Consider the following 27,009-nt stretch of genomic DNA (forward strand, 5'->3'; position numbering starts at 1 on the left):
GCTGCCCCTGCTAATCTGCCTAACTTCCAGTTGCTGCATATCCAATGTGACCAGCCCAAGCAAGTGTTTTCTGAAGCAGCTAGGGAGACCGGGCGTTTCTTGACCTAAGCGTCCTCCATTTGAGGCAGGTGTTGTTTTGACCTTTTGAACCCTAAAGACTAACACGGTGCTGGCACATACTGACATTCAACAGATGTTTGTTTAATCCTCACTTCTCCCACTTAGTCACATACACTTCAGAAACTGCCTGCAGTGCTCTTCCAAATCTCTGTGCTTCCCCTCGTGTTCGCCCTGTGTGAAAAATGTCCAAATGTGCCTTGTGAAGAGCCCCTCCTCCTTTAAGACCCAACTCAAAGATAACCTGCCTGTGCGAAAAGAGTTTCCTTCTGCTCCTCAGCAGAGCTCATCCCCCCAGCCTTGTGTTCCCACTCAGCCTTGCTCCTTCTCCTAGAGTGGCTTCCGCAACACAGACAGCCCGGGCCCCAACTTCTCACCACACCCACAAAAAAAAAAAAGAAAGAAAAAAGAAAACACAAGAATCTGCCAAATGAGAAATAATAAATAATAAATCAGTGGCTATGCTTCCCTTCTATCTACATTTCTCATACCCCCTTCTCATCCAGTTCTTGCACAAAAGAAACAGCAAAAGCACCCACAAAGTAAAGGACTGTAAGAAACAGAACAGGGAGAGGAAGGTTAACAAGAAAAAAATTTACGGAACAGGCAAAGGAAACCAAGAGAACAGCTACCCTCCTATATTCTACTGTGGGGATCAGGAAGGTTAAAGAATCTTGAGACTCTACAAGAAGATTTTTTTTTTTTTAGAGACAGGGTCTCGCTCTGCTGCCCAGGCTGGAATGCAGAGCACCATCATAGCTCACTGTAGCCTCAAACTCCTGGGCTCAGAAGAGCTTCCCTCTGCAGCCCCTCAAATAGCTGGAACTACAGACATGCACCACCAGCCCAGCTAATTATTTTTATTTTTTGTAAAGACAGGGTCTCCCTATGTTGCTCAGGCTGATCTCAAATTCCTGGGCTCAAGCGATTCTCCCACCTCAGCCTCCCTAAGTGCTGGGATTACAGGCATGAGCCACCATACCCAGCCATTACAATAGCATTTTAAAATCACAAGGAAGCCACTTTAAAACAAAAATAAAGAAGCAACGAGTTAAGTCACTAGAACATGATTGTTTCACTGGAAAAGACTTTAGACACAGAAGCCAGTGTTTTCAACTACTATACCAAGAAATGATAATGTTTAGCTTATTTCTATTTTGTAATAGGCTGATCATACTTATTGGCCATGGAATAGATCTATGATGCTACCCTTCTGTGGCAAAAATTTTAAAAACCACTACCACAGAAAAAGAAACCGGGATATAATAGAGACAAGAGCTGTCCTTCCCCTGTGAGGAGGAGCTGGGAGCTGCCTCAGTTTCCACTCTACTGTCCTAACACCCCAGCACTCTCCTGGCTTCACCAAACAGTTTACTGGAAAATACATGAGGATGATCTCTGACAAAACAAGTTTTATATGTGAATATTATAACCAAGATCACTCTTAGGCTTTCCCATAATAAAGTCGTTTGTATAGTTTTAAAAATTATAAATGTTCATTCACGATGTAAAAGGTATCTCAAGGATTCTAACATCAGAGGAATACATAATGTTAATTTTTTATTCCTAACTGAGGAAGACAGACAGCAATCATTACACAGCATTTTTAAAATTTCAAGCTAAAGACAAAAATATTCAACAAAAAATATTAAAATATTATATGGATAAAATATATAATGTACCATTTATAATGGGAGAGCATTTTAACGTTAATTTAAACATTTTTTACAAAACTGAGAGATGTTGCACTTTATACTGTTACAAGCATAATTCATGCCACATTATAGAATAAACATTTCCTATCTATATCTCTTTAACCAAAACAACCAGCTAAACCAAATACTTACTTTATTTGGATATATCTGTAGATATGATGGGCATAACTAATTGTTCAGCTAAAAATGCAATTCCATGGTGCTTTTAATGATTTAGGTATACACAGCTTTAGTTCTCACAGCAGACTAAAAATAGTGATTTTAATTTATTCCTGCTGCCTACAATTACCCACAACCATGTATTTTTAAATATTTCCAGCCTATAAAAATTACTAATTTTTGCCACTTGTGTTTATCTGCATTTAGACTTTGATTTGGATAAATTAAGCTCTCAAGTGTTCCTTGCTTTATGAAACTCTGCATGTTGTACACTTCAACACAAATAAATGACTTGTACCATTAGAGGTTTAAATAATGTAATGTATTTCATGCTCAGCCTGAAGCTGGATTCCAATGAAGTTGCTAATGCACGTAATGATTAAGTGTAACTCAAATACTAACTGTGTTGTTGAAAACATGACAGGCAATAATTTGGTCTATTATATTCTGCCATTTAATTGCCTAGTACAGACATTCTCTGACACGTTATGAAGCAATGATTTACAATTATTCAAGCTGCAAAGGTCAGAAAGTGACATTATAATCATCTACATAGAGATCCCTTCTAATGCACAAAAACTAGGTAATGCCACACACACACACACACACACACACACAAAGAGTTTTACTGCATTAGTAACTTTCTATTTAAGGGTTCTCAAATCAACTAGGAATAAACAGTTCATAAGCACATTAATATACAATTTTAAAATGTCTGGAATCTTTTCATGAACCCAGATGTGACAGATTTAGAAAATGCCCTTATTCTCTCCTGATGAGGTAAATTGATTTCAACTATTTAAGTCCATACACAAGAATTAAGACAAGACTTAGGGAAATCAATCAGTAAACAATGCAACTCCTAAATCATGCACCCTAGGGTCTGCGCTTCTCAATAATGGCATATCAAATTTGGTTATCATTTCTTAGGTTTATTGAAATCACAGGCCAATTATTAGCTTTCTACAACTCTTTAAAAAAAAAAACCTAATACTGCAAAACAAAAACAATAACCCTAGTTGATCAATTATATCCCTCTCATCTTAATGGGATGATATAATCTTTATACTTTTTAGACACCTTTTGCTATTACACAAATACGTTCAGTTTGTAACCGTCAAGTAAATGCAATAAATTATCAACACATGAATGAGTGGGAGAAAATAAAATTATCTTAAACAACACTTATAAGTGAGAAATACAAAACAGAGAAGGTGTTGGGGAGAGAGAGACAATATCAGAATATGAAAGTAAAGCAATGTGCAAGCAATTTTTTTAAAAAATGTAAATTTGGGGAAAAGCAGAAAATAAAAGCGGATGGTAGGAGAAAGTAGGTAAATTACATTTACTACATGCTAGTGAAAACAACCTAGAGAGAAAAAAATAAATACAAACCAAAGTTACGTCAAGACAAAAACAGGTATTACAAAAAGCGGAGAAATAAAAGAAATACTTACAAGGAAGAAACAGTGGTCTACAAGGAAGAAACAGTGGTCTACCATTCTAGTCGAATAATTTAAGTACATCACTAAAAACATTTTGAATATTAAGTTTCCCATCAGTAAAATGGGGATAATAAGCATAAGGTAAACAAACCACAAAGCTATAGAAATCAACAAGTGAGATAAAAGTTAATCAAAGCTATTTATTAAACCACAATACACTGCATAAACACTATTCAGAGTACTAGGTATACTATTTTATATGTACATAGGGAATAAAATAAACTTAAAAGAATTTCAACTTAAAAGAATTTAACAAGACATGATGCCTAAAATAACTTTTAGAAGTCATTGAGATTTTTAAGTTTTTGACTACTGAAAGAAATAAAGGTAAAGATCACGGAAGTAATAAAAATACACATTTGGCCTATTTTCTAAACACAAAATTATTAAATAAAAGCATTAAATATAAAAAATAGGTATAGTTTCTATTATTTCTTACTTTCTCTCCCACTAAGCCCTATGTCAGAGTCCTAACAGATTTTCATGTTAACTATCCATCAAGTGCCTAAATATAAACATACCTTTATTCTATAAAATTCCTCTCTCGATCACATTTGGATATTTTTAACAAGTAAGAAACTCTACTTTTCAAAAAGAAAAATGCTCCCCCAAAAGTGAAAGTAAAATAAATGGCTCTTAACGTGAAGTTATCCATAACATGTACTTAAAACATGAAGTAAAAAGCAATACATTTTTGAAATGTTTACCATGACATGAGCAGATAAAACCTTGAGTAAACAAAACTTAAATTCTGAATTCTTAATCCTAACGACCTAATAGGAATTAGGCATCTAATACATTCAGCTTCCTCTGTCAAACTAACTTAAACCCAAGATATACAGTAGTTAAGATTTGCCAATGGGGCAGGGCAAGAGAGGGTAATGGTATCTTAAAATTGATGCTGAAGATTCAAAAAAAATCAGTCTAGGTTCAGAGAACTTATACAAAAGTTTAAAAGGTAGTTTTTGTCAAGGGTGTTGCTAATGCACAACCCTAAAACTACGTGTTAGTGAAAAGCACAAAACATGCAGTTGATGAGCATCCAAAATCATCTAATATAAAGAGCTGAAAAAGAGGTCAATTACAAATAATCTGAGACATTAATATTGAGTTCCATACTGTTTGTTGTTTCCATTAATTTCACCATAAAATATGAGTTTTCTTCTTCAAGAAAACCAAGAGGTTACTAAGAAAAAGAGTACACTATTCTGAGTAATAATTTCACTTTAAAAATGTGACTGCCCAATTTTTTTAAATTACTAATCAAGTCTATTTGAGAAATAACTCCTTAAAACTCAAATAATGACGAGATCACTAAGAAAATTCTAAAAGGCAGAGACTAAGATATTAACTACTAAGGAAAAGAAAACATAATGCAAGACCTTCTGTTTGTGACAAAATTATAGAGTTAATGTTCCTGAAAGATCACTTCACCTTTTAAAGCGTGATTTTGTAAAAGGTAAAATTTATAGCAATTAAAGCTAATGAAGAAATGCAGCATGAGCTGCTTATGTTCAGGAACTAATAGGTCCACTGAGCATTTCTAAGATTATTTAGCCATCAATGATAATGAATTGGCTTTGTCAGTGAAGTTAATGTACAAATCCTCTCCAGTGCCAGTCATCTGATAACCAATCCTTGCACTTTTTCATGTTTTTCACTTTACTTTTTAACCTATACACTCTGCCCTATCCCTTTGAAACACATGAAATATGGAACAACCTATGATACTTTTTCTGCAACACTGAAGGGTACCTAATTCACTACCATTCTGTTCCAACTACATAGATCAATAAGTATTCTTCAGTTTACTGCAATTCTTCAGAACTTTCAGCGTCACTGTTAAAATTATTGCTACCTAACTTTTAAATCAAATTTCATTGTAAAAAAATAAAGAGAACTATTATTTCCTCATCTGATGAAATTCAATGGCTGTCATAATTCGAAGAAATACAATTCTGGACTCTAGAATGGTTGTTCTACATACGCACACATACACATAGCTCGTTCTCTCTGAAGGCAGTATAAAACTCAATACATGTATAATCATTTACAATTCTGTATCTCCAGGATCAAATATATGAACTACTCATACAATATTTCAGTTGTATGTGGCAAGCAGTTAGCGAGCAGGGTGTGCACTGTTCAAATTATACAACTAATGCCAATCAATTATGTATTCTTTTTGATACCAGATACATTAGAAACTGTTCTGTGAAAAGATTTCTTCTTCTCTTTCCAGGGTCTTAGTAACCTTAATTAAAAAATGAATGGAATTAGATCTCTATTGACAGAGTATGCAAAAATTGTTTACTTATTTCTCAGAAATGAGAGAAAAACTGCTTACTGCCACCTAATAGCAAATTTTCACTGGAGTCAGGGCCTTCTTCCTTCCTATAACTCATATGGTAAAAACAATAAGTGAGATATCTTTTAAACTTCCAAGACCTACAGCAATTAAAATGAACCATTTGACACTTGACCCTTGCAGCTAAAATCAGTAGTAACAAAACTCATTCTCCCACTGATCTTCAGGGGGCTTTAGGGCAAAAGGTCATCTTCATTTACTTTAGCTGCAAGTCACTGAACCATCAATTCTGCCAATGAATATATCACAGACCATGGTTCATAAAACTGCTTGCAAAGGTATTTGTAAAACTATCCTAACGGTCAAAATACACAACTGCATCCTGGGATGAAGTGTACTGTCCAACAAATAACAGAACTTGTTTTTGACATAAAACGACCTTCTACTAAAAAAATAAAGCTAATAGAATACGCGCACATTGCATAATGTAAGTGAGCCTGTGTTATTTTGTGAATTAGCCATAAGAACTGCAAGTTTCTCAGGTTTCACATGAAGAATTTTTATATGATGCACTTATTAATTTCTCTAGCATAACAGCATTAAAATATACTTTTAATCAGAAGTAGGGTATTAAAATCCACCTCTGAATGTCCTATGTTATACCATATATGATCTAGCATTTTAAAACCTTTTAAACATTTCTGCTAAATTAATTAGTTTTGCATTAAGGCACCTTAGCACTGTCTATTAAATGCAACACATTTGAAAGACAAACATTGTACATGATTCTTCAGAGAAAGAACCATTAACTAAAAAAGGAAATAACTTTTGAAATAAAGTTACACAAAAATGCATAACAACCGTTTTTCTTCAGCACCATCCCTGTAATAATCAGTAACCAGTCATCTGAAATTAAATCTTTTGTTGTTTTCCTTATAGAATATGTCCAATGGATCCAAAGAGCTACTAATGTGATAAAAATTAAAGCAGTACAGCAAAAGAAAAAAAAAATACATATACATTCCTAAAGCTATATTATGTATTTTTTTATGTCTTTAAATGGAATTTATAGTTCTCTCTGGCAATGTGAATGAACATCCTATAATTTAGTCAATTTACAGATTACAGGTTCAAATTGACCTTGTAGCCCATAAAATTGCTCATCTTCAGTACAGGATTAGAAGTGGGAGAAGAATGTCATAACTGTATTTAAGGAATTTACCATAACAATGGAAAGGAGGGTACGCATGCATAATTTTAGCCACTCTCACTCCTGTGGGTTTTGAATGCCGAAACAATGGCTATCCTGCACATGCTTCCTGGTTCACACAGCAGAGATGGCTTCAGTTTACTCACCCACAGACATGACACTTGTATTCCCTCATCCCAAGGTGCCTTTTCACATGGTTTCTGGCATCTCCAAGCTGAGCTGTTGCAAAATGGCATATCTTGCACTTGAATGGTTTTGATCCTAAGTAAATTTAACATAAAATATGATTTGATTTTGAATAATACATCACTAATAGCTTAGAAAAGAGGACTAAATCTTAAATCATACCTTTAACCTAATTAAGAATTTCTGTACCCAAAATGGAATACTTGCATTCATTTATAACTTGAATAGACCGGATTCCATAATTATTTTACTCTGAAGACTTTGTTTCAGTGAGTCTTCCTAACTTCCACTAGCAATCCTAAGATTCAAACTCAAAAGTGAGACTGCTGAGCTGTACTAAGTAGATGAGATGAGCTACATAATTTTAAATATTTTTCTTACAATTCACAAAAATACATCTTAAAGTCACTCAACACTTCAAAGGGAACATTTCTAAAACATAAATGCACACAGGGCAGCTGATATTTTAAAAAGCATATTTATCATCAAATACATTTCTCTGTGGTCACCTCCTTGTTTCCTCATATATCTCCGGCTTTGAGTTTACTCACATTAAAACAATGGTATATTTCAGGTTTTTTCCTGACATTTATCCCAAATTATTATCTATATTTTTAATAACACAGTTTATAAATATACAGTAGATAAAATTTTATGCTTTTATGGTCATTTTTATAGTCAAAAATCAATGATGATTAAACAAACTGGAAGAACTGACATTTTGGTTATTAATTTCAAGGACAAATATTTCAACACAAAACGCATACAAAATTTGTTAAATCATTTCATAAAGAATAAGATTAAACTATACTCAAAAATGAGAAAATAAGATTATTTCAAAGTCTACACACTTAGTGTCAGTAATAGATAAGACTGAAACTGAAACATATTAACAGACGATCATTATCCACATTAATGAGAAACAACTCTTTTAAGATATAAAGTATATACACCATTTCCAAACTTTCTAACCACTACATCTTCAAATAAATCAAAATTGTAAAAACCAATTTAAAATCAGTACAGTATGTTTCCAGACTTTTCATATCATATTTAGTACTTATATGGTGAAATACTCCCTCTACTATAGTTAGATAGAACATGAAATATGTGAACTTTAATAAATATACAAAAAGAGCTCAAATTTAAAAAATTGTAATAAATCATATTTGATCAATGAACCCTTTGTGCAGTGTCCTTGGGAAAAAAAAAAAAAATCCTCCAAGAATACTTTGTTGAAATTGAAGCACTCAGTAAAAAATTTTAGAGTCTTAAATTTCAATTTAATTCCCAAAAGCTGACAAAAAAAGTGAAGCATTTAATTTTCATCTTCCAACAGAAATAAAAAAGTCAACAGTACTAAGCACCGGCAGACAAGGTTGAATATTTCACAGTTCAATGACAATGAAGCCAGATCTCTTAATATTTCCATTTCTGCTGCTAGAAGTAGATGTAAAATATATTTAGCACCTGAATGGTTATATCTAGTCAGGTTTATATGTTTAAATGTCAAAAGCAGGTTGAGACTGCAGCTTACAGTAATCACGTTCTATCAGTCACATTAGAAACTACAGTTTATTTAAATGATTCTGAGACAACTAAACCTATCACTGCTTTCAACCTTTCACTAAGACATAGAATTCCTTTGTAAAGTGTGTGAAGAACCAATTTACCAATACTTTGAATTTAAATGCTCCAAAGATAATAGGGTCATTAGGACATTATTAAGTAACAATAATATTAGGACTCGAAACAAAGAAGACCAACCTCTCCCAATATTTGTGCTACAATGTTGGTGAATGGATGTAAAAGGCCTCATGGGTTGGAGTTTTCGTTCCGCTCACACAGCACAGCCATGTGACTAGCTCCTCCTCCTGCGGCACAGATGCCACAGAGAAACGGACAAGGGGTCTCTGGTGCGTTCAGTTTACTGTGCACGGCTCCTGTGTGGAAAACTCTAGTTTCTGCAGGTCGGTGATCACAGCACAGCGCGCTGACAACACATAAATGAGTGACTGTGTTGACAGCTTCACCCAGAATCATGGAGGCCTTGACCATTCTTCACATCTTACATTCAGAGTAGACTGTGTTAATATCTCCTTTCTGTGCCATAAAAATTCAAATGCTAGCAGAGGTAGCACTTCTCCGCATTAACAAAAAAAAAAGCAGAGGGGCCCTTTTTTCCTAACTAATAACATTTCCGTTTTTAAGTTTGCTATGCACCTTCCAAAATGAATGCAGGCATAGCATTTATAAGACAAAATTGTAAAATTGCAGATCTCTAAATATTTCTCTCACGTACATTTTGATTATTAAAAACAGTATTATTCGCAATAGTTCCATGCCTTGGAACAGCACTATTCGCAGTAGGTTTTTTGGTTTTCATTTGGTCCATAAGGTTTTTTCAAAGGGAAAAACTAAAGAGGCTCTCTGTCTTTCCGGTACCTTGTTACTTTACTGAAAGAATTTCAAAGACTTTAAAATCCAGGTCTTCACTCAGGCCTACAGGGGCTCCCCAACCATCAGTCATTACTAATTGCTATGCATACATAGATGTGCCATTAGCATTAAGGAGAAAATACCAAATGAAAGCCTTTAGATCTTCAAGGAATGAAGGAAGTTGTATATTACCGATCATCTAACGACTACAGCCATCATTCTACAATCCTCCCTAAACATTCAAACGCTTCATTCATTCATTCAACTGCTCATTCATTTATTCACTCATCAAGATATACCAAGAGCCAACTAATGTGGGACACAGATGAAGCAGTGAACAATGTTAAGTATTTGAGGTCACTGTGCTTAAAGTCTACAAATTAACTCTCCTACTGAGCTGTCTGTCCTTTGTCACACATTGAGCTACAAACACTACCAGCCCTAACTTCAGAATTTCTTAGTGAAGTCACACTCTCCCTATCTTCCTGAAACATTTTGAGATGGCATCAGTGACCAGAGCACTCTCAACATAAAATGAATGGCTTCAGACAATCTGGTAGCTTAACAGTAGCCCATGTTACATGAAATAAAAGCTTTAACAGACCAATGCAGGAGAAACAAAAAGGAAGTTTTTTAGTCCTGCTAGTGTAATGTGAAAGGAAGACTGCCCTTTCCGGTCACGTTGGTTGCTTCACAGAAGCAAGCACACGGGGAGACTGGAGGATGCTTTTTCCTACCATGCTTGATAACCAAAACTCATTGATTTCTCATAGGGCTGCTTTTATCCTGCTAAGGATGGGAAGAAAAGGTTATATAAAACATAAAGTAAATCACAAAATATGAAAACAGGGATTGGAAGAGTAAGCTCTTTTCCAGTTAACCATTAATAACAGTCTCTGCATTACTATTTTATGGACATAAGCAAAGTATGTGAAAAGCAATTCATTTTAAGATGCTCCAAGAAAAAAAAACCCTGAATTAAAACCTGGAGACCAACTTCCCCAAAAAATGACTTGCAAAATTGAAATGGCAGACTTGTACTGTGTCCTCAGGAACAGGGCTCTTGGTGGTGTTTCAAAGCACAATAAAAATGTACTTTCTGATAAGACCAACACAAGATGTTTAAAAAAAAAAAAAAAACTATGCTAACTTTTACTAAATGTTACAATCAATGATGTAACTTATATAAGTAGGGTTACTTTGTCACATATTGATAGTTACCTCACTTTCACATCCACATTAACTTGATTTTAAATGCAATTAATACATATAGTCAAGGAAGACTAATGGACTACATTCTGCACTTAACCTGGTGGACATTTTCAAATGGCACAAGTGACCAGTGCAAACCTATTTTGCATTGTAAACGACTAAATAAATCTTAATGGATTAAGAATGATCAGCTATCAACACACAAGGGAAATTAAGTGCTGAAATGCCTACATTGATTATTTTAAATTATTAGCCTTACTCTGTTCTTGAATTTGTATGCTTTTAGTGAGCTTTAACACATTTACAAGACTTATTGACTATAATTACAAGAGAATTCAAGTAATGGACACATCAATTATAAGCAACATGTCTTGACCAGACAGTTGCATAAAGAATTCTAAAAAGAGCTCCATTAGCATCTTCCTCTTAGTTTTATTCAGTTTCATCTGCCTTAAGAGGGCATATTAAGAAAGTACGTATTTTCTGCGCATGTGAACAAGTCTTATTCCTAAAACTGTATCATTTCAGAAAGTTGCAACAAGGCACTGAGAGAGATACTAACAGTGCAAACAAATAAGCATTTGGACCTATTCCCCAAAAATGGCTGCAGTGCATGGGAATATTTGGGGTCAAAAGTACAATGTTTGTATTTATTTAGATTAATCTTACGCAGGTTGCCCCATTACTTCCGTTAATGAAAAACTTTTATCTATCTTTAATCACCCTAAACTGGTAATAATGCTTCATACGCTTTTGTCTTCTTCCTTGTAACCATGCACTAAGTTTCAAAAACTGTATGAATTTAAAGTATAGCTTTAATAATAAGCCATTATTTAAAAGTACAGTAAAATAAACCTTACAGTTTTAATGAAAATATGTTCATTGAAATGTGAATTTATTATTCAAATCCACTCATAAATTCAACCATGAAGACAGAACTTGTCTAAGCAGAGCACAATGATTTAGAAAAGCTGTCTGTTTAAAATAAAGAATGTATGGCAGGTTTATAGAAACAGTGCAGTGAAGTTTTACATAAATTTAGAACAGTAGCTTATGCATTTTCCACCAAAAAAATGTTTTTTAAAAAACTTTCCACCTAAAATTAAACATTAAAATGGAACACTAACTGCGACAGAGCACAGAGACTAAATCAGGGGCTCCCTCCAGGAACAGCAGATCCCCAGCACATGCTAACTTTGGAAAGTGGTGGCTCATTTCGACCCACAAAGGTAGAATCTTGTTACCTGGAAGTTATACTTTTGGATATAAAGTATCTATTGATGAATATTTTTACATCCCTAACATTGTAAGAAAATTTGATTACTCCATTCCTTAAAAGTCACTTAACATGTCTTCTGAAATTACAAGGTGCCACTTAATATAGACTGTGGAAAACCAAATAATTAGGACTCAGAAACAACTGAAAAGCCGCAACAGACAGCAGTTTTTAAAAGGCATCAGAGGGACTAGGCTTTTTGACAAAATTAAAAGAAACTTGTCAACTAACCTGCCTTTGAAATCACTAGGGCTTAATTACCCTTAAAAATGTTAAGTGTCAACAATGACTTATTACAGACAAGCAGAGCAGCACACAGCCGGGAAACGTGAACCGGGTGGAAAGCCAATGAGCAGCCACAGGTAGGGCTGCAGTATCTGGATGGGACAAATGGCCCAGCGTCCTCACTGGCTCGGCTTGCTGCAGAGCTACATACCTGTGTGAGTGCGAATGTGTGCCAGGAAGGCCATCGAGTTGCTGCTTCGACACATCTTCCCACAATACTTGCAGACGTTTCCCTGGTTTTCCTCCCTCTCGCGGTTGATTTGCTCAGTGTCTTCCACTATATACTTATTCACCTCCCGTAGCAATTCCTCATGCTGTCCTTTAATATGTAGAAATAAATTCTGTTCAGAATCAAAGGGCTCTGTGCACTTGACACATTTAAAGGTGGCCCCTCCCTCTGGAAGCTCTTCCACACTGGCCTGCTCATTTCTCATGTGGCCGGCACTAGCCAGATGCTGGTGAAGGTTGCTTTCGGTATAGAATGACTTTCCACAGAGTAAACAATGGAAGTGCTTCTCTTTTGTAGGATGCTTCATGGCTATGTGAACGTTCAGTCCACTCAGTCCATCTGCTAAGAAGCCACAATCATCACAGCGAATTCGTGTAGACTCACCAAGGGAACTGCCTTCAGATTTCTTCTTTTTCACACCTTGAGCACAGTCTTTCAAGGGCAGTTCACTAATTCTCACTCCGGTTGCTATCAAGCCCTCTTCAGACTGGTCTATCAACTCACCATCTTCAGGGTTCTTTATTCTTATTATGGAGGAGTCAAACCGGCCAAAACTGTACATGGCCTGCCCTTTATCATCAATACTAATGATAGTCTCATAGACATCATTACTTTCAACTGTGCTATCAGAAGCTGGGCCATCCTCCTCCAAAATAATTTCTGTTTCATCTTGTGAATTCATCAGAATGTCCTTATTCTCCAGAGTGGGATCTTCTTGGACATCTTTCAAGTCTTCCAAACCATGACCACGTGTAACTTTGTTCTGACCCCCGCTCTCCAGATTTCCCTGTTCTCTGGTTATTCTTGTCACAACAAGCGCAGGGCTTTCAGCCGAGCGCTCCCCATCGAGCGGTGCAGGGCACAGGTGTCTGTGGGGGACAACACCTCCACCGTCTCCTGCGCTTCCTCCTTCACCCTCACAATGGACACGCAGCTCACCTGTATCATTTGATACCTCGTGGTTTTTCTTTGCTACCTCACAATTTAAAGCAGAGCTTCCTGAATTTGCATTTTGAAATCTGCTTGGGGAGCCATAGTTTGAGGAAATAGTAAGGGACATCATCTCCTCAGGTTTCCTAACTGTATCCTTGACAGGAGCCTGTTGGAAAGTCTCACAAAAGGAACGGTCTTCATTGAAATTAGATTCTTCTTCAGTCTCAACTTCTACAGAGTCAGCAGCACAGAGCACTTTAGACATATCTAAATTAGTATTCTCATTTAAAATAGAGCAATCTGCAGCATTTCTAGATTTAAGAGTATCAGATGGTTGATCTGAAATTATCTGAAATTCCTCAGAATTTTGTTGATGCTCTTCTTCAGGCATAATGATGTTTTTGGACATGTCTGCAGAACCTGCTTCTACATTAGCAGAGTTGAGATAAGACTGCCTTTTCATTTTGTGTTTCTCTGTTGCTGCATGCCTGGTCATCTCGCGACGAGTCACCGCGTAGTAATCGCATGCCATGCAGTAAAACTCAAACTCTTTTGTATGTTTCCGTTTTACATGCAGCTCTAGAGAAGCCGAGGAGTGAGCACTAAACTCACAGTGCACACACTTATTCTCACCTGTGCCTGTAACATCTCTCTGGGAGTACACATCCCCCTGCTGGGCGAAGTCCTCTGGCTCTAAAGATATTTGCTCCTTTTTATCAAGAAGATGGCTGTTAACTTCTCCATCTAGAGAATGAAATACATTTTCAACTTCGGCTTCAACTGAGTTTCCATGATCTGGCTTTTGTAAAACAGAGGTGGGTGATTCAGCGGGTTTGTTAACATGTTCATCTGACATGGTCACTGCTGAACCAGCATTCTTCTTACCGGCTTCAAGGCTACCCCCTTCAGGGCCAACAATGACATCTGAACTGTGTTTTCCACTTGCTTCTGTTTCTACCCGTCCTTTATGTTTCTTGGTGGCACAATGACGTTCCATATCTCCCTTAGTTACAGTGTAATACTTACACACTTTGCATAAATAACTATACTGGTGACTGTGTTTTCGTCTAATGTGAACAGTCAAGTTTGTAATACTAGAGGCCAAAAGACCACAGTGTGAACACGTCCGTGAGATGTTACCTTTAGGTCTCCCTCTCTTTGGAGTAGTGGTCGAAGCTAATTCATCATCTTTGGTGCTACCACCAGACTGTGACAGCTCCTTAGGCGCCAGCATGCCCTTCTCAAGATAAGAATGCTCTTGTAATTGCACACCTACATGGCCTTCAATCCTTCCATTTCCAGAAACATTAAACTCTTCTTTTTTATCATTTGCACCTATACATACCCTTTCAATACATTCTTCAAAGCTTAAGCCAATATTATTTTTCTTAGCATTTTCAAGATGCTTGCTTCTTTTAATGTGTTTCTCCATTCCTTCTTTGCTCAATGAATAAAGATTACAAGCTTTACAAAGAAAATGATAGTCCTGACCATGCCGAAGCTTTATATGTCTCGTGAGAACAGTAGAAGATCTTGTCTTATAAAAACACTTCTTACACTGAAACTGAGGCTTACTGGAATGCCTCACTTCATTACCATGGCTTACCCTGGACTTCACAGGTTCTTCCTGAGATGCTTTTCCTGAGTCATCCATAGACTCTTTTGAGTTTTCTGATTCTAAAGTACTTAAAGGTAAAGTCTGTAAAACCAAATCACTGTTAGATGATTGCAAAGTCTTTGGTTGAACCAATGAACTAAGATGCTTCTCGGTGGCTTTGTGTTCTTCCACGTCTTTTTCAGACAAAAAGAACAGGTTACAAGGGGTGCAAAGAAAATGCATATTGTGCTTTTCCTTCATGTGGTCTCTAAGAGTTATTTCATCCAAGGATATAAATGAACAACACTGACAACTCAGGACAGAAGCAGTCTGCTGATGCTGGTTACTGTGCAAATGTTCATCTAAGTCCCTTCTTGACATACTAGAAAAGTCACAAGTATGGCAGTAAAACTTCATCTCTCTGGCATGGCACCTTTTCACATGGATTTCCAAATCTGTCCTATTTGTAGCTACTTGCCCACAGTCCGTACAAGCACACAACGTCTGAGAGTCAGAAGCTGGCTTCACTGTTGGGGAGTCCAGCCCGGAGTCTGGAGGACGGGCACTCCCCCGGCCCTGCTCCGCCTCCTGGGTTTCTGAGGTAGTCACACACAGTCTCTGTACGCTGCTGCTCGCTTCCAGGTGTTTCAGCACTGACTCTGCATCGTGTGTTTTCATCTGTGTTCTCAAGTGTTTCATATACATCCGCTGAGTTTCACTTGTGCCTCTTTTAATTCCCAAAAGATTAAACCTTTTCTTAGCCTGGCCCTTCAAGGTGAAAGTGCTGCTTCGTCGACGAAAGCTATTACCCAACACAAGAATATTTCGCTCGGGTCTTGGCCTCGAGGTTACACTGATACCGTGTGCTGCTGCCTGCAGGGTATTTTTCGTAGATTCCAATTTCTCTAAGAGACCCTCTGAGGTTACTAAGGTGTCTAGCTTTTTACTCTGGTTTTCAGGATTCTGAGCTACACCAAGGGAAGTAACATTTTCTTCAACAATCTCTACTTCCTGTGACGAAGTATTTCTGGAAGGCATCATTTCAACAAGAAGCTCACTGCTACTGCCACTTTGTTTAGAAATACTTCCTCTGAAATCTTTAAATTTGCTTCCCACATTTCGTAATCCTTTTGATTCACTATTCTTTGCTATTGGTTTAGAAGTTCTTGGTTTTGAGTGAACATTTTTTGTTGCCACTGTACATGATTTTTTAGGAAAAGGTTGTTTTGTTAAGATCTGTACAAATCCTCCACGAGCAGCCAGATTCTGACGACGGAGATGTGTTTTGCCAAGATAATGTGCATTCAACAGGTTTTCTTCTGCACACTGAAAACCACAGAGATCGCAAGAAAAGACCTTCTGTGTCCCATGTGCTTGTTTGATATGCATATGTAGCGCTGAGCTGCTCTCTGCTTTGTGGCTGCAGTGACAACAGGTATGTTCCTTAGACTGCTGCACGTGAGACTCAGCATGTTTTTCCAAGTCAGAGCAAGAAGAAAACAAATGCCCACAGATGCTGCACTTGAGAACTGGATCTACACTCCCAGTGGTACAACTAACACTAATTTCTTTCAGGGGGAAAGGCGATTCTCTTTCCAGATCAAGGGAAACCATTTCCTGAGCAGATGTTTTCTCAGTGTCTGTTTTCAGAGAAACAACATCAATAGTGCTAAAATTGTGAGAAGGGGAAAGGGCATTTGGGAGACACGTGCCTCCAACTATGCCGTCGCTCAGAAAGGTCTCCTTCCCTGTTTCATCTAACGCAATACCCTCTTCTGTGACTGAGCTCTCAGAAGTTTCTAATCGACAAACACCTTGCTTTCCAGATTTAAGGGGCTCTGCCTCATCTAATCTCCTACGTTTGGAAGCATGTTTATTTATGTCTTCTATAACAACACTATCAAAGTTCGATGATTCTGAAAAACCTCTTTTGCCCATAGAATTCTCAGGGAAACTTGCTGTCACATCAGACACAGGCCCACCATCTTCATTATGGGATGAAAGCTTTGTCAAGTCTTGTGCTTCTTTGTCTATCTTTCCATCCTCGTCATTTTCAGGTTTATTCTCACTATCCATCATTAATAAAGTGCTGACGATGCTTCTATCCAAGGAGGCTCGCTGGCACTCATAACCTGTGAAGTAAACAAACATGGTATTAAGTTTTGAATATAAAGACACACGTATTAGTCCAAAACTAGATGAAAAAGTATCATGAAGTTAGCCCCAGTGAAACGCCCTTTATACTGAGATGCATTTGATTACATCTCTAAAGTCTTTTATTAAAAAGTATGAAGTAGGATTTTAGGAACACCACGTCAACCTATTGTTGACTCCGGAAGAAATACTATGATATCTTTGGTAGAAAAAGTGATTTCTCAACAAGCTTGCAGAAAAACTCCCATATTTCAATTCTCTGTACCAGTATATTTCAATTTACTATCCTTTCAAAAAAAAAAAAAAGAGAGAGAGAAGCTCTCCTTTCAAAATACATCTCAGTGAGCTCCTACTCTGTAAAATATATTAAAACGAAACTGCTGTGACGGAAGTCTAGAAGTAAGGCCTTCCCTCCTTAACCTCTAACAGAAGCCCAAGTCCTATATAAAAGAAACATAATTTTAAACAACTGTTTCGGCCGGGCTCCGTGGCTCATGCCTGTAATCCCAGCAGTTTGGGAGGCCAAGGCGGGCGGATCACGAGGTCAGGAGATGGAGACCATTCTGGCTAACATGGTGAAACCCCGTCGCTACTAAAAATACAAAAAAATTTAGCCGGGCATGGTGGCGGGCACCTGTAGTCCCAGCTACTCGGGAGGCTGAGGCAGGAGAATGGCGTGAACTCGGGAGGTGGAGCTTGCAGTGAGCTGAGATCATGCCACTGCACTCCAGCTTGGGCAACAAAGCGAGGCTCTGTCTCAAAAATAAATAAATAAATAAAACCAGTTTCATCCTTTTCTCCTAAAGCAAAGAGCTTTACCATGATTTTTCTAAATATGTTCCAATGGACAACACGTATAATCTCATTACATATCACCATTCATGCTCAAGCTCTTTTACCAATGAAAAGCCACTTCTAGTCCAGCTGTCAATCATTAATTTCCTCATCTAACAGTCATTTTATATTGTCTGAAGGTTAATGGCAAAGGGAAATGTCAGTGGTAGAGTACAATTAATGGAGTAAATTTTGAGGAAAAAAAGAATTTTATTGAATAAAATGCCTTGAAATCAATAATATTGATTTTATTTTTCATTATGCTATTTAATTCAATTAAAACATATCATTTTCCATTTACTTTACACCATGATTGGAATTTTCAGCCAAATGCCACTTGATTCCATGTTAATAAAAAGGCATCAACGTATTATAGTCTCAAGGCTAATGATAACTATTTTAAACTATTTTAGCTATTTTTTCCATAACATTGACAAATTAAATGAAGCCTATTGCTTTGACTCAGCTAAAATTAGGTAACAAAAATATACTTATAATGTAGGACACTGAAAGCATGAACAACAAGAGAAAAAAAACAAGTAAATTGAACTTCATCAAAATTAAAAACTTCAAAAGACACTATGCTTCAAAGGCCACTATCAAGAAAGTGAAAACAGAGCCCACAGAATGGGAACACATTTTTGCAAATCAGATATCTGATAAAGGACTTGCATCTAGAATATATTTTAAAAACTGTTGTTACTCGATACTCAATTGTAAGATAAATCAATTTAAAATGAGTAAAGAATATAAAATACATTTCTTCATTGAAAATATACATAATACGCATATGAAAAGATACTCTACATCAGTAGTCACTAAAGAAATGCAAATCAAACCCACAAGGAGATACCTCTTCAAACCCACTAAGACAGCTATACTCAAAAAATGAGATAACAAGTGTTGATAAGAATGTGGAAAAACTAGAACCCTCATAACACTACTAATGGGAATATAAAATGGTGCAGCCACTTTGGAAAACAGTCTAGCAGTTCTTTAAACAATTAAACATGGTGCTAGCATATAGTACAGTAATTCTACTCCGAGGCATACACAGCCAAGAGAAACAAAAACATATATCCACCCAAAAACTTGTATACAAATGCTGATTGCAGTATTTATTCATAATAGCCAAAAGGTAGAAACAACCCAAATGGTTATCAATGGATGAATGAATCAAGAAAATATGGTATCTGCACAATGAAATATTATTCAGTCATAAAAAAGAATGAAGTATTGGCCAGGCACAGTAGGTCTTGCCTATACTCCCAATGCTTTTGGAGGCCAAGGAGGGAGGATGGCTTGGGTCCAGTAGTTCGACACCAGCCTGGGCAACATAGCAAGACCCCAACTCTACAAAAATAAAAAATAATAAAATCAGTGGCAAGTGCCTGTGGTCCTAGCTCTGGAGCAGAAGCAGGAGGATTTCTTCAGCCCAGGAATTCAAGGCTGCATTGAGCAATGATCACACCACTGCCCTCCAGTCTGGACGACACAGACAGAGACCTTGCCTCTAAAAATGTAAGTAAAAATAAAATTAAAAATGAAGTACTAACATGCCACAATGTGGATGGCCCTTAGAAACATCATGCCACGTGAAGATCATGTTCTATATGATTCCTTTTTACATGAAATGTCCAGAATAGAGAAATCTATACACACAGAAAAATAGACAGTCCTTGGTTTCTTAAGGCTGCAGGTAGGCAGGCAGAATGGAGGATGAGAGCTAAAGGGAAAGAGGTTTCTTTTTGAGCTGATAACAATGTTTTAAAATGTATTCTGGTGAAAGTGGCACACATCCATGAATAGATTATAATACTAAAATCCTCTGAACTGCAAATATCTCAATAAAGCTGTTTAAAATATATAAATTGTCATATATTATCTATAACATAAAAATATTTGAAAAAGAGTAAAAAGATAAATATACCTAGTTTTATTGCACTTATAAGATATTCAACATTAGTTCAGATACATTCCTTCAGAACAGGTTCCAGAAAGTATAAATTCTGTAAGAGTAGGTGTTTTAAGTGAAAAAAACATCTCTGATCGAATAAGTTTAGAAAACTGTAGTTTGTGAGCCAGCTGTGGTGGTGTGAACCTGTAGTCCCAGCTACTCAGGAGTCTGAGGTAGGAAAATCACTTGAGCCTCAGAGTTTGAGGCTGCAGTGAGCTACGACTGAATCACTGCACTCCAGCCTGGGCAACAGAGTGAGAGCCTGTCTCAAAAAAAAAAAAAAAAAAAGAGAAAGAGAGAAAGAAGGAGGGGAGGGGAGGGGAGGGGAGGGGAGGGGAGGGGAGGGGAGGGGAGGAGAGGGGAGGGGAGGGGAGGGGAGGAGAGGGAAGGGAAGGGAAGGGAAGAAGGAAGGCAGACAAGCTGAACAAACATTTCTTTACCACAGGATTTCTCGGTACACAAGAACTTCCCAACCTTATTTGATGACAGGACCCTTTGTTTATAAAGAATCAAGACACCAGTGTTGCAAAGGATCCTTAGGAAATGCTCTTTTGGCTGGGCACAGTGGCTCACGGCTGTAATCCCAGCACTCTGGAAGGCCAAGGTGGGCAGATCACTTGAGCCTGGGAGTCGGAGACCAGCCTGGGCAACAGGGCGAAACCTTATCTCTAACCAAAAAAAAGAGGGAAAAAACCCAGAAATGTTCTTTTCCATAAAGCACTGGTTTGCTATTCAACATTTGCAATTGAAGAGTAAAGGGAGGAAAGGAAGTATGAAAGAATCATGCACCCCATTTCAAAACCTTCACTTAGTGCCTACGGTATGCCAAGTATTCTTGCTTGTTGATGCTGGATATACAGCAAACACCACCCAAAATCTAAGTCCTATGAGAGCTTACACTATAAGAGATGAGATGCCGAGACAATACATTGCGTAAAACAGATATATTGTCCAATCCAGGGCAGCTGCTTCTGGTCAAGATCAAGTCCCAGAGACTGGATTTACTCTCATGTTTGAAACTACTAATAAAAGTAAATAAAACCTACAAAGCAACAGTGTAAGACAGTCGACATCAGACACCAAAGGACAGTGATTCCTGAGACGAACACACTAGGTGAGCCCGGCTTACCTCCTGACAAAGTACACAGGCCATAGCACAAGGAGGGGCATTATAAGTTGAGGATAAAACAAAAGAGAGGAGAAAAGTGGAGAGAAAAAGAGGCCCAGAGATCTGCAGAGGTGACCTCCCAGGAATCCCTAACAAGATACAGAGCCCTGCCCTCCTTCCAGCAAGATGCTTCATGCACCTTCACAGTTGGTCCCTGGTAACACCAACCCTCCACCATGGCAACCACTGTTCAGAATTCTTCCACAATCGTTTAGTTTTGCCTGGTCTAGTAAAATGGAACCATGCAATACGCTCTGTGGGGGAAGGGGGTCTGGCCTCTTCGGCTCAGCCTGAGGCTTTCGCTGCATGTGTTAGTAGTGTGTTCCACTGCACTGCTGGGTTATAGGATATCAACAGATACACCACAGTTCTGCTGATAGACATTAGGGCTGTTTCCTTTTGTTGCTATTACAAGAAAGCTGCTATGAATATTCTTAGTTCAACAAATATGTACTGAGCACCTACAAATAAAAGGAACTGCAGTGCTACCAACGCACTCATGCACTGAGAAAATATTCTGTGGGAGTCACATGACATACACACCAGTGACTTCAATACAAGGCCATACATGATCATGTGTATAATACAAACTAAGATCTACAGCAGTATACTTGAGCAAGAATATTCATGTGTTTTTACAAAAATATTTTTTCTTTTGTGTAAATATCCAAGAGTGATACTGCTGGGTTATAGGGTAGATGGATGTCCAACTTCATGAGAAACTGCCTGACTGATTTTCAAAGTGCCTGTACTGTTTTGCATTGCTAGCAGCTATGTGTAAGAATTCTGTTTGACCCACACCCTCACCAACATTTGGTATCAGTCTTTTAAATTTTAGTCACTCTAGTGTTTATGGTTTTAATCTCCTTTTCCCTGATGCCTAGTGATGGCACTGAATACTTTTTGATGTGCTTTGTTAGTCTTTTGGCGGTTTCTTAATTTGGTTGTTTTATTATTGAACTGCTTACGTATTCTGGATATAAATCCTTTGTTAGATATATGTTTAACAAACATTTTCTCCCTTTTCATTTGATTAATGGTGTCTTTGATAAACAGAAGTTTTAAATTCTGATGAAATCAATGCTTTTTCTGTTATGGTTATTTATGTGTCTAGTTTATTTTCCGTCTCTCCGTGCTAGACTGTAAAGGCATGATTTATTTTATCCAGTCATATATCCCAAGAGCCTAGAACAGTTCCAAGCACTTATAAGGTACTAGAATGAATGAATGCCTCATTGTGATATAAGAAATATCTAATATCTAAGTATTTACAGGTGAAATAAAAAATGCCTGCAACAAACTTTAAAATAGTCCAGGAGAGGGAAGTCGTGAAGTTATGTGATAATGATCAAAGCTGAGTGACGAGCACATGGGGATTCATTATACTATTCTCTCAACTTTTGTATATGTCTATATCTATACAGATAGATACAATGTTTTAAAAACCTGTAACAGAAGTTCTGCTAAGCATTTTAATGCTTAGCCTAAAACAGCAGGAACTCCCTTTCCATGCCCAGTCTACCACCTCTTCATCTGCAAACACTGCTGCAGCACGCGACTACCCCTTTTACTCGGCACCAGCAGGAGTTCCACCTTCCAAATACATAAAGGGAACACACAACACTACATTACTTACGGAAGACATACACACACACACACACACACACATTTGCTTAGAGTGAACATTCTGTTGAGGGCATCTGACTCATGTTTTTACAGACAAAAGAATGACAACTACATGAATGCTCAGAAGCAAAATAATTAGAGCCTTAATCTTCTAAATAATGGCTCCAAGAATTCTAAAACAAAAGGAAAAAAAGTTTCCACATTTGTTATTTCACAACTGAATTTCTAAATTAATGAAATAACCCAACATCTCACTATATCAAGAAATAACAACAAACATTCAACAAATAAACATTGAAAGCCTACCACATGAAAGGAACTGTAGTGATACAAATGCACTCATGCATTGAGATAAGATTCTGTAGGGGCCACATGACGTACGCACCAAGGACCTCAATACAAGGTCATACATGATCATGTGCACGATGCAAACTAAGATCTACAGCAGTATACGTGAGCAAGGGATCACACTCCCAAGTAGAGTATTTAACTCAGATAGCACAAATATCAATTGAGCTTAACCTTGAGGAAACTAAAACCGTTTGTCTTTTGTTGAGGGGGCAAGTAGGAACAGTTAAACATCTCAAGGAGAAGGCAGCGATCGGGCAAAGCCCTAAAACACAAACCACGAGCATGTAAGAAAGCTCTCGGCCACCCAGAGGGCCACAGCGCTGGCTTTCCACCACAGACTTAGAAAACTGGCAGCTGGTCGACCAGGTCCAGATCACAGAAGGCTCCATATTAGGAGCTGGATTTTATTCAGTGGTGCCAGTGGGGAGTCACTGAGACACAGTCCTGCTTTAGGAAGATTAATTTTTCAAGATGCAAGACATACTGAAGGCAGAGACAATCTAAAGGCAGAAAGAGCTCAGTGTACGAGTTGAAGTAATATGGTCCAGAACTAGAATGACATCAGTAAGCAGCGATGTGCAGTAGTTTAATAGGTATCTCAAAGCCATCTAGAAGGGATTCAGCAGGTGAGAAAGTTTATGCTGATGTAAAAATTGTTTTTAATTCACTGGGACCGGTTACTAGAACAAGTAGCGTATTACTAACGGAGCCGGAACAGGTCTTTGTTAAAGAAGAATTCAAAAATCATCCAATTGGGACAGTTTAAGGACTTACTGTTCTGAGGCAGATTTCATGTCAGTCACTTAACAAACATGAACTGAAAGCCCCTCTGGTTCTCTCCCAAACACAGCGAAAACGGGCAGAGGACTCACTCCCAGCTCTCAGAGGAAGCTGTGATCTCCTTCCCTCTCAAAGTACCAGTGCTTGGAACCCAGCGGAGAAGTAGAATGAGCCTCAGATTTCTTCCCACAGTAAGGTTTCAAGATTGAGGAGACCTGGCAAGTCTCTAGACTAAAATAATGGGATGTGTTATTAAGCCCAGTCTTCTTAGAGCATTACATTTCCTATTCAAATCATCAATTCCCACTGCACACACCTCTTCACTGCGCCAAGTTTCCCCAAGTATCCATCTTACCCAAACACTCAAGCCGTTGTTCCTTGACTGCAAACATAAGTTCCTTGCAGCTTTATTATCTTCATTTTTACCTATAAATTATTAATTCACCCAGAAACTGTGGCAAAACAAATTCATGCTCAAACTGAAATCGTTCTCTGCCTATGATTTAAAAGAAAAAGAAATGTTTCAAGAAAGAAATTAAAATACTTTTTGAGAACAATAATGAAGCAAATCAAGCGCAGCCTTCTGATGACACCTGCTGGCCGCTTCTCACAGGACGTTTCTTTCTGCGTATTAAGGCAGGCATTTCGGGAAGAATTTGAGAAACAATTATTTCAGTCACATGAAACTATTTCATACTCTAGGATGGCACGCATGACATTTTTCCCTTCATTTTCATCTTTTTGTTCCACTTTTCACTTATTTCAATCTCTCATTTCTCTCTATGCCTTTCTCCCTCCTAAGGAGTATGCATGAAGCGAAGCACAGCTCTCACTGTGCAACCCTCATGTGCACACACCCAAAGTCACAGACGCACACGCGCACTCATACTCACACGTGCAGTTTCCCACACGCACTCACCCTCACGCACACTCACACTTGCACTCAAACACGCAGTCTCACACTCATGCACACACACGCACTCACATGCACACACACACGCACTCATATTCACAGACATACAGACACACAGACTCACATTCGCACATATACACACACATGCTCACACATGTACTCACACATTCACATTCACAGTGACACACACAGACACATTCACACTGACACGCACTCCGATACACACGCACTTATACATCGATACAGATACACACACATCTGCACTCACATGCACTCATTCACATGTACACACACATGCACTCACACACCAACACAGACACACAGACTCACATTCACACTGACACATGCACTCACATACACACACATTGACACAGATATACACACACACACGCATTCAGATACATTCACACATTCAGACACTAAAACACTCAGACACGCACTCGTAGGCTGACACACATGCATTTGCACACCCACACACTCACACAGATATACACGCTCTCACATGTACTCACACATTCAGACACATTCAAATTCAGACACACACACAATAACACAGACTCTCACACACAAACATGCATTCACAGACACACTCACAGACACACACCACTATGATGATGCCATAAAGAACCCATCCTCTCCCATCCCACCCCATCTCACCCTTCGCCCTTCCTAGATTCACCCAAATTCATCATGCAGGCAGTGTGACTTGTCACCAGGCCCACAGAAACTTCACTGACAGGTATGTGTGACAGGGCAGGTATGCATACACATGCATGTATGAAAACACCTAGTGGTCTTGTTCTCTTTGGGGAGTCCAAAAAAAAGGACAAGCCCCAGAAGTGACGACCGCCCTCCAGCAGAATTGGATTCCCTGCTCCTCACAGGGCAAGGCCGGACAGGCAGGGCTGCCCACAAGCCCCCCGCGAGCTGCAAGGGCAACGGCTGGGCAAGGTAAGAGTCAATGGAAACTAGTGAGCCACTTGCATCTCTTTCTTCATCTATCACTTCAGCTGACTTCCCGTTGAAAATGTGTCTTGCCCTTATAGTATTACCTCATTTAATAAAGAGCCACCAAGTCCATGCATAAAGTCAGCTTAGCATTAGTTGTAGTTACGAAACCCCACATGCACAATCTGAGAGTAACTAAAGGGCGCTGTACTCCACCCTCTCCTCACCAGCCTCCTACCAGCAGAAGCATCCATTTATAACAGAGACCACAAAATCAAGTATCTGATCCTACAAAGGAAAAAAGAAACACTCTTCCACGAAAAGGTTTACAACTGCAAGTTGTACAAACTCATCCACGAGAAGAGAGTATACAACACCCTAAAAAACCATTCACCAGATAACACCGGAGGCAGCTTTACCACATGTAGATGTGTCATAGGGTCCGGCTTCCTCATAGGAGGATTAGCACAGAAATACTGGGGTCCAGGAAACCCACCTCCTCACAGTCCTGAGACCAGGTTACAGTGCATTCCTAACATACACGTTCGTAAAGCTGTTTATTTCCCTGCCCAGCAAAATGCCTTCGGTGGTTTAAAATGAGTTCTTTCGACATTCCCTTTAGAGGATGGAGCCAATTCCCTTCCTCCTGAGTGTGGAGCTCTTGGTAAGGGACCGAAAACAGTGGAAGTGAGGATGCTGCATGCTGGAGACGAAGTTGTAGGAGGCTCTGTGCTTCCCGCATGCCCTCCCCTAGGGTCACTCTGTCCAGCGCAAGCCAGTACCATGTCGCAAGGACATTTAAGCAGCTGTGAGGAGGCCCATGGGGGGAGGAAATGAGGCCTCTGACTCAGAGCCAGTGAGGAGCTGGGGGCTCCCGCCCACATCCAGAGGGAAGGGAGCCGTCCAGTAGCAGATCCTCCAGCCTGAGGGAAGCCTTCAGAGGACAGCAGCTCCCACAACATCCTACCTGCAGCCACAGGACAGACCCGGAACCAGAACACCCAGGCAAGCCCGCTCTCAAATTCCTCACCCACAGACACTGAGAGATGATAAATGCGTATTGCTTTAAGCAACTATGCTTTGGCCAAATTTGTTATGTAGCAATAG

At 38.5% G+C, this 27,009-nt stretch overlaps 1 protein-coding gene across 2 annotated transcripts in view; it reads right to left on the bottom strand.

Annotated features, from left to right (window-relative positions):
* The window catches only part of ZNF407 (zinc finger protein 407), a 458,811-nt gene that overhangs the window by 408,648 nt on the left and 23,154 nt on the right, over positions 1–27,009 (bottom strand). For both annotated transcript variants that reach the window (XR_013408133.1, XM_001085704.5), the window contains exons 2-3: positions 12,564–17,303; positions 7,161–7,275 (exon numbers count right to left, since the gene is read on the bottom strand). Coding sequence is in view for 1 of the 2 variants with exons in the window: in XM_001085704.5 (XP_001085704.4) it covers positions 7,161–7,275; positions 12,564–17,250 (4,802 nt within the window). In the remaining variant the exon portion in view is untranslated. The remainder of the gene's footprint in view (positions 1–7,160; positions 7,276–12,563; positions 17,304–27,009) is intronic.

This window comes from Macaca mulatta, chromosome 18 (assembly GCF_049350105.2).
Source record: "Macaca mulatta isolate MMU2019108-1 chromosome 18, T2T-MMU8v2.0, whole genome shotgun sequence".
In the NCBI taxonomy this organism is placed as follows: Eukaryota; Metazoa; Chordata; class Mammalia; order Primates; family Cercopithecidae; genus Macaca; species Macaca mulatta.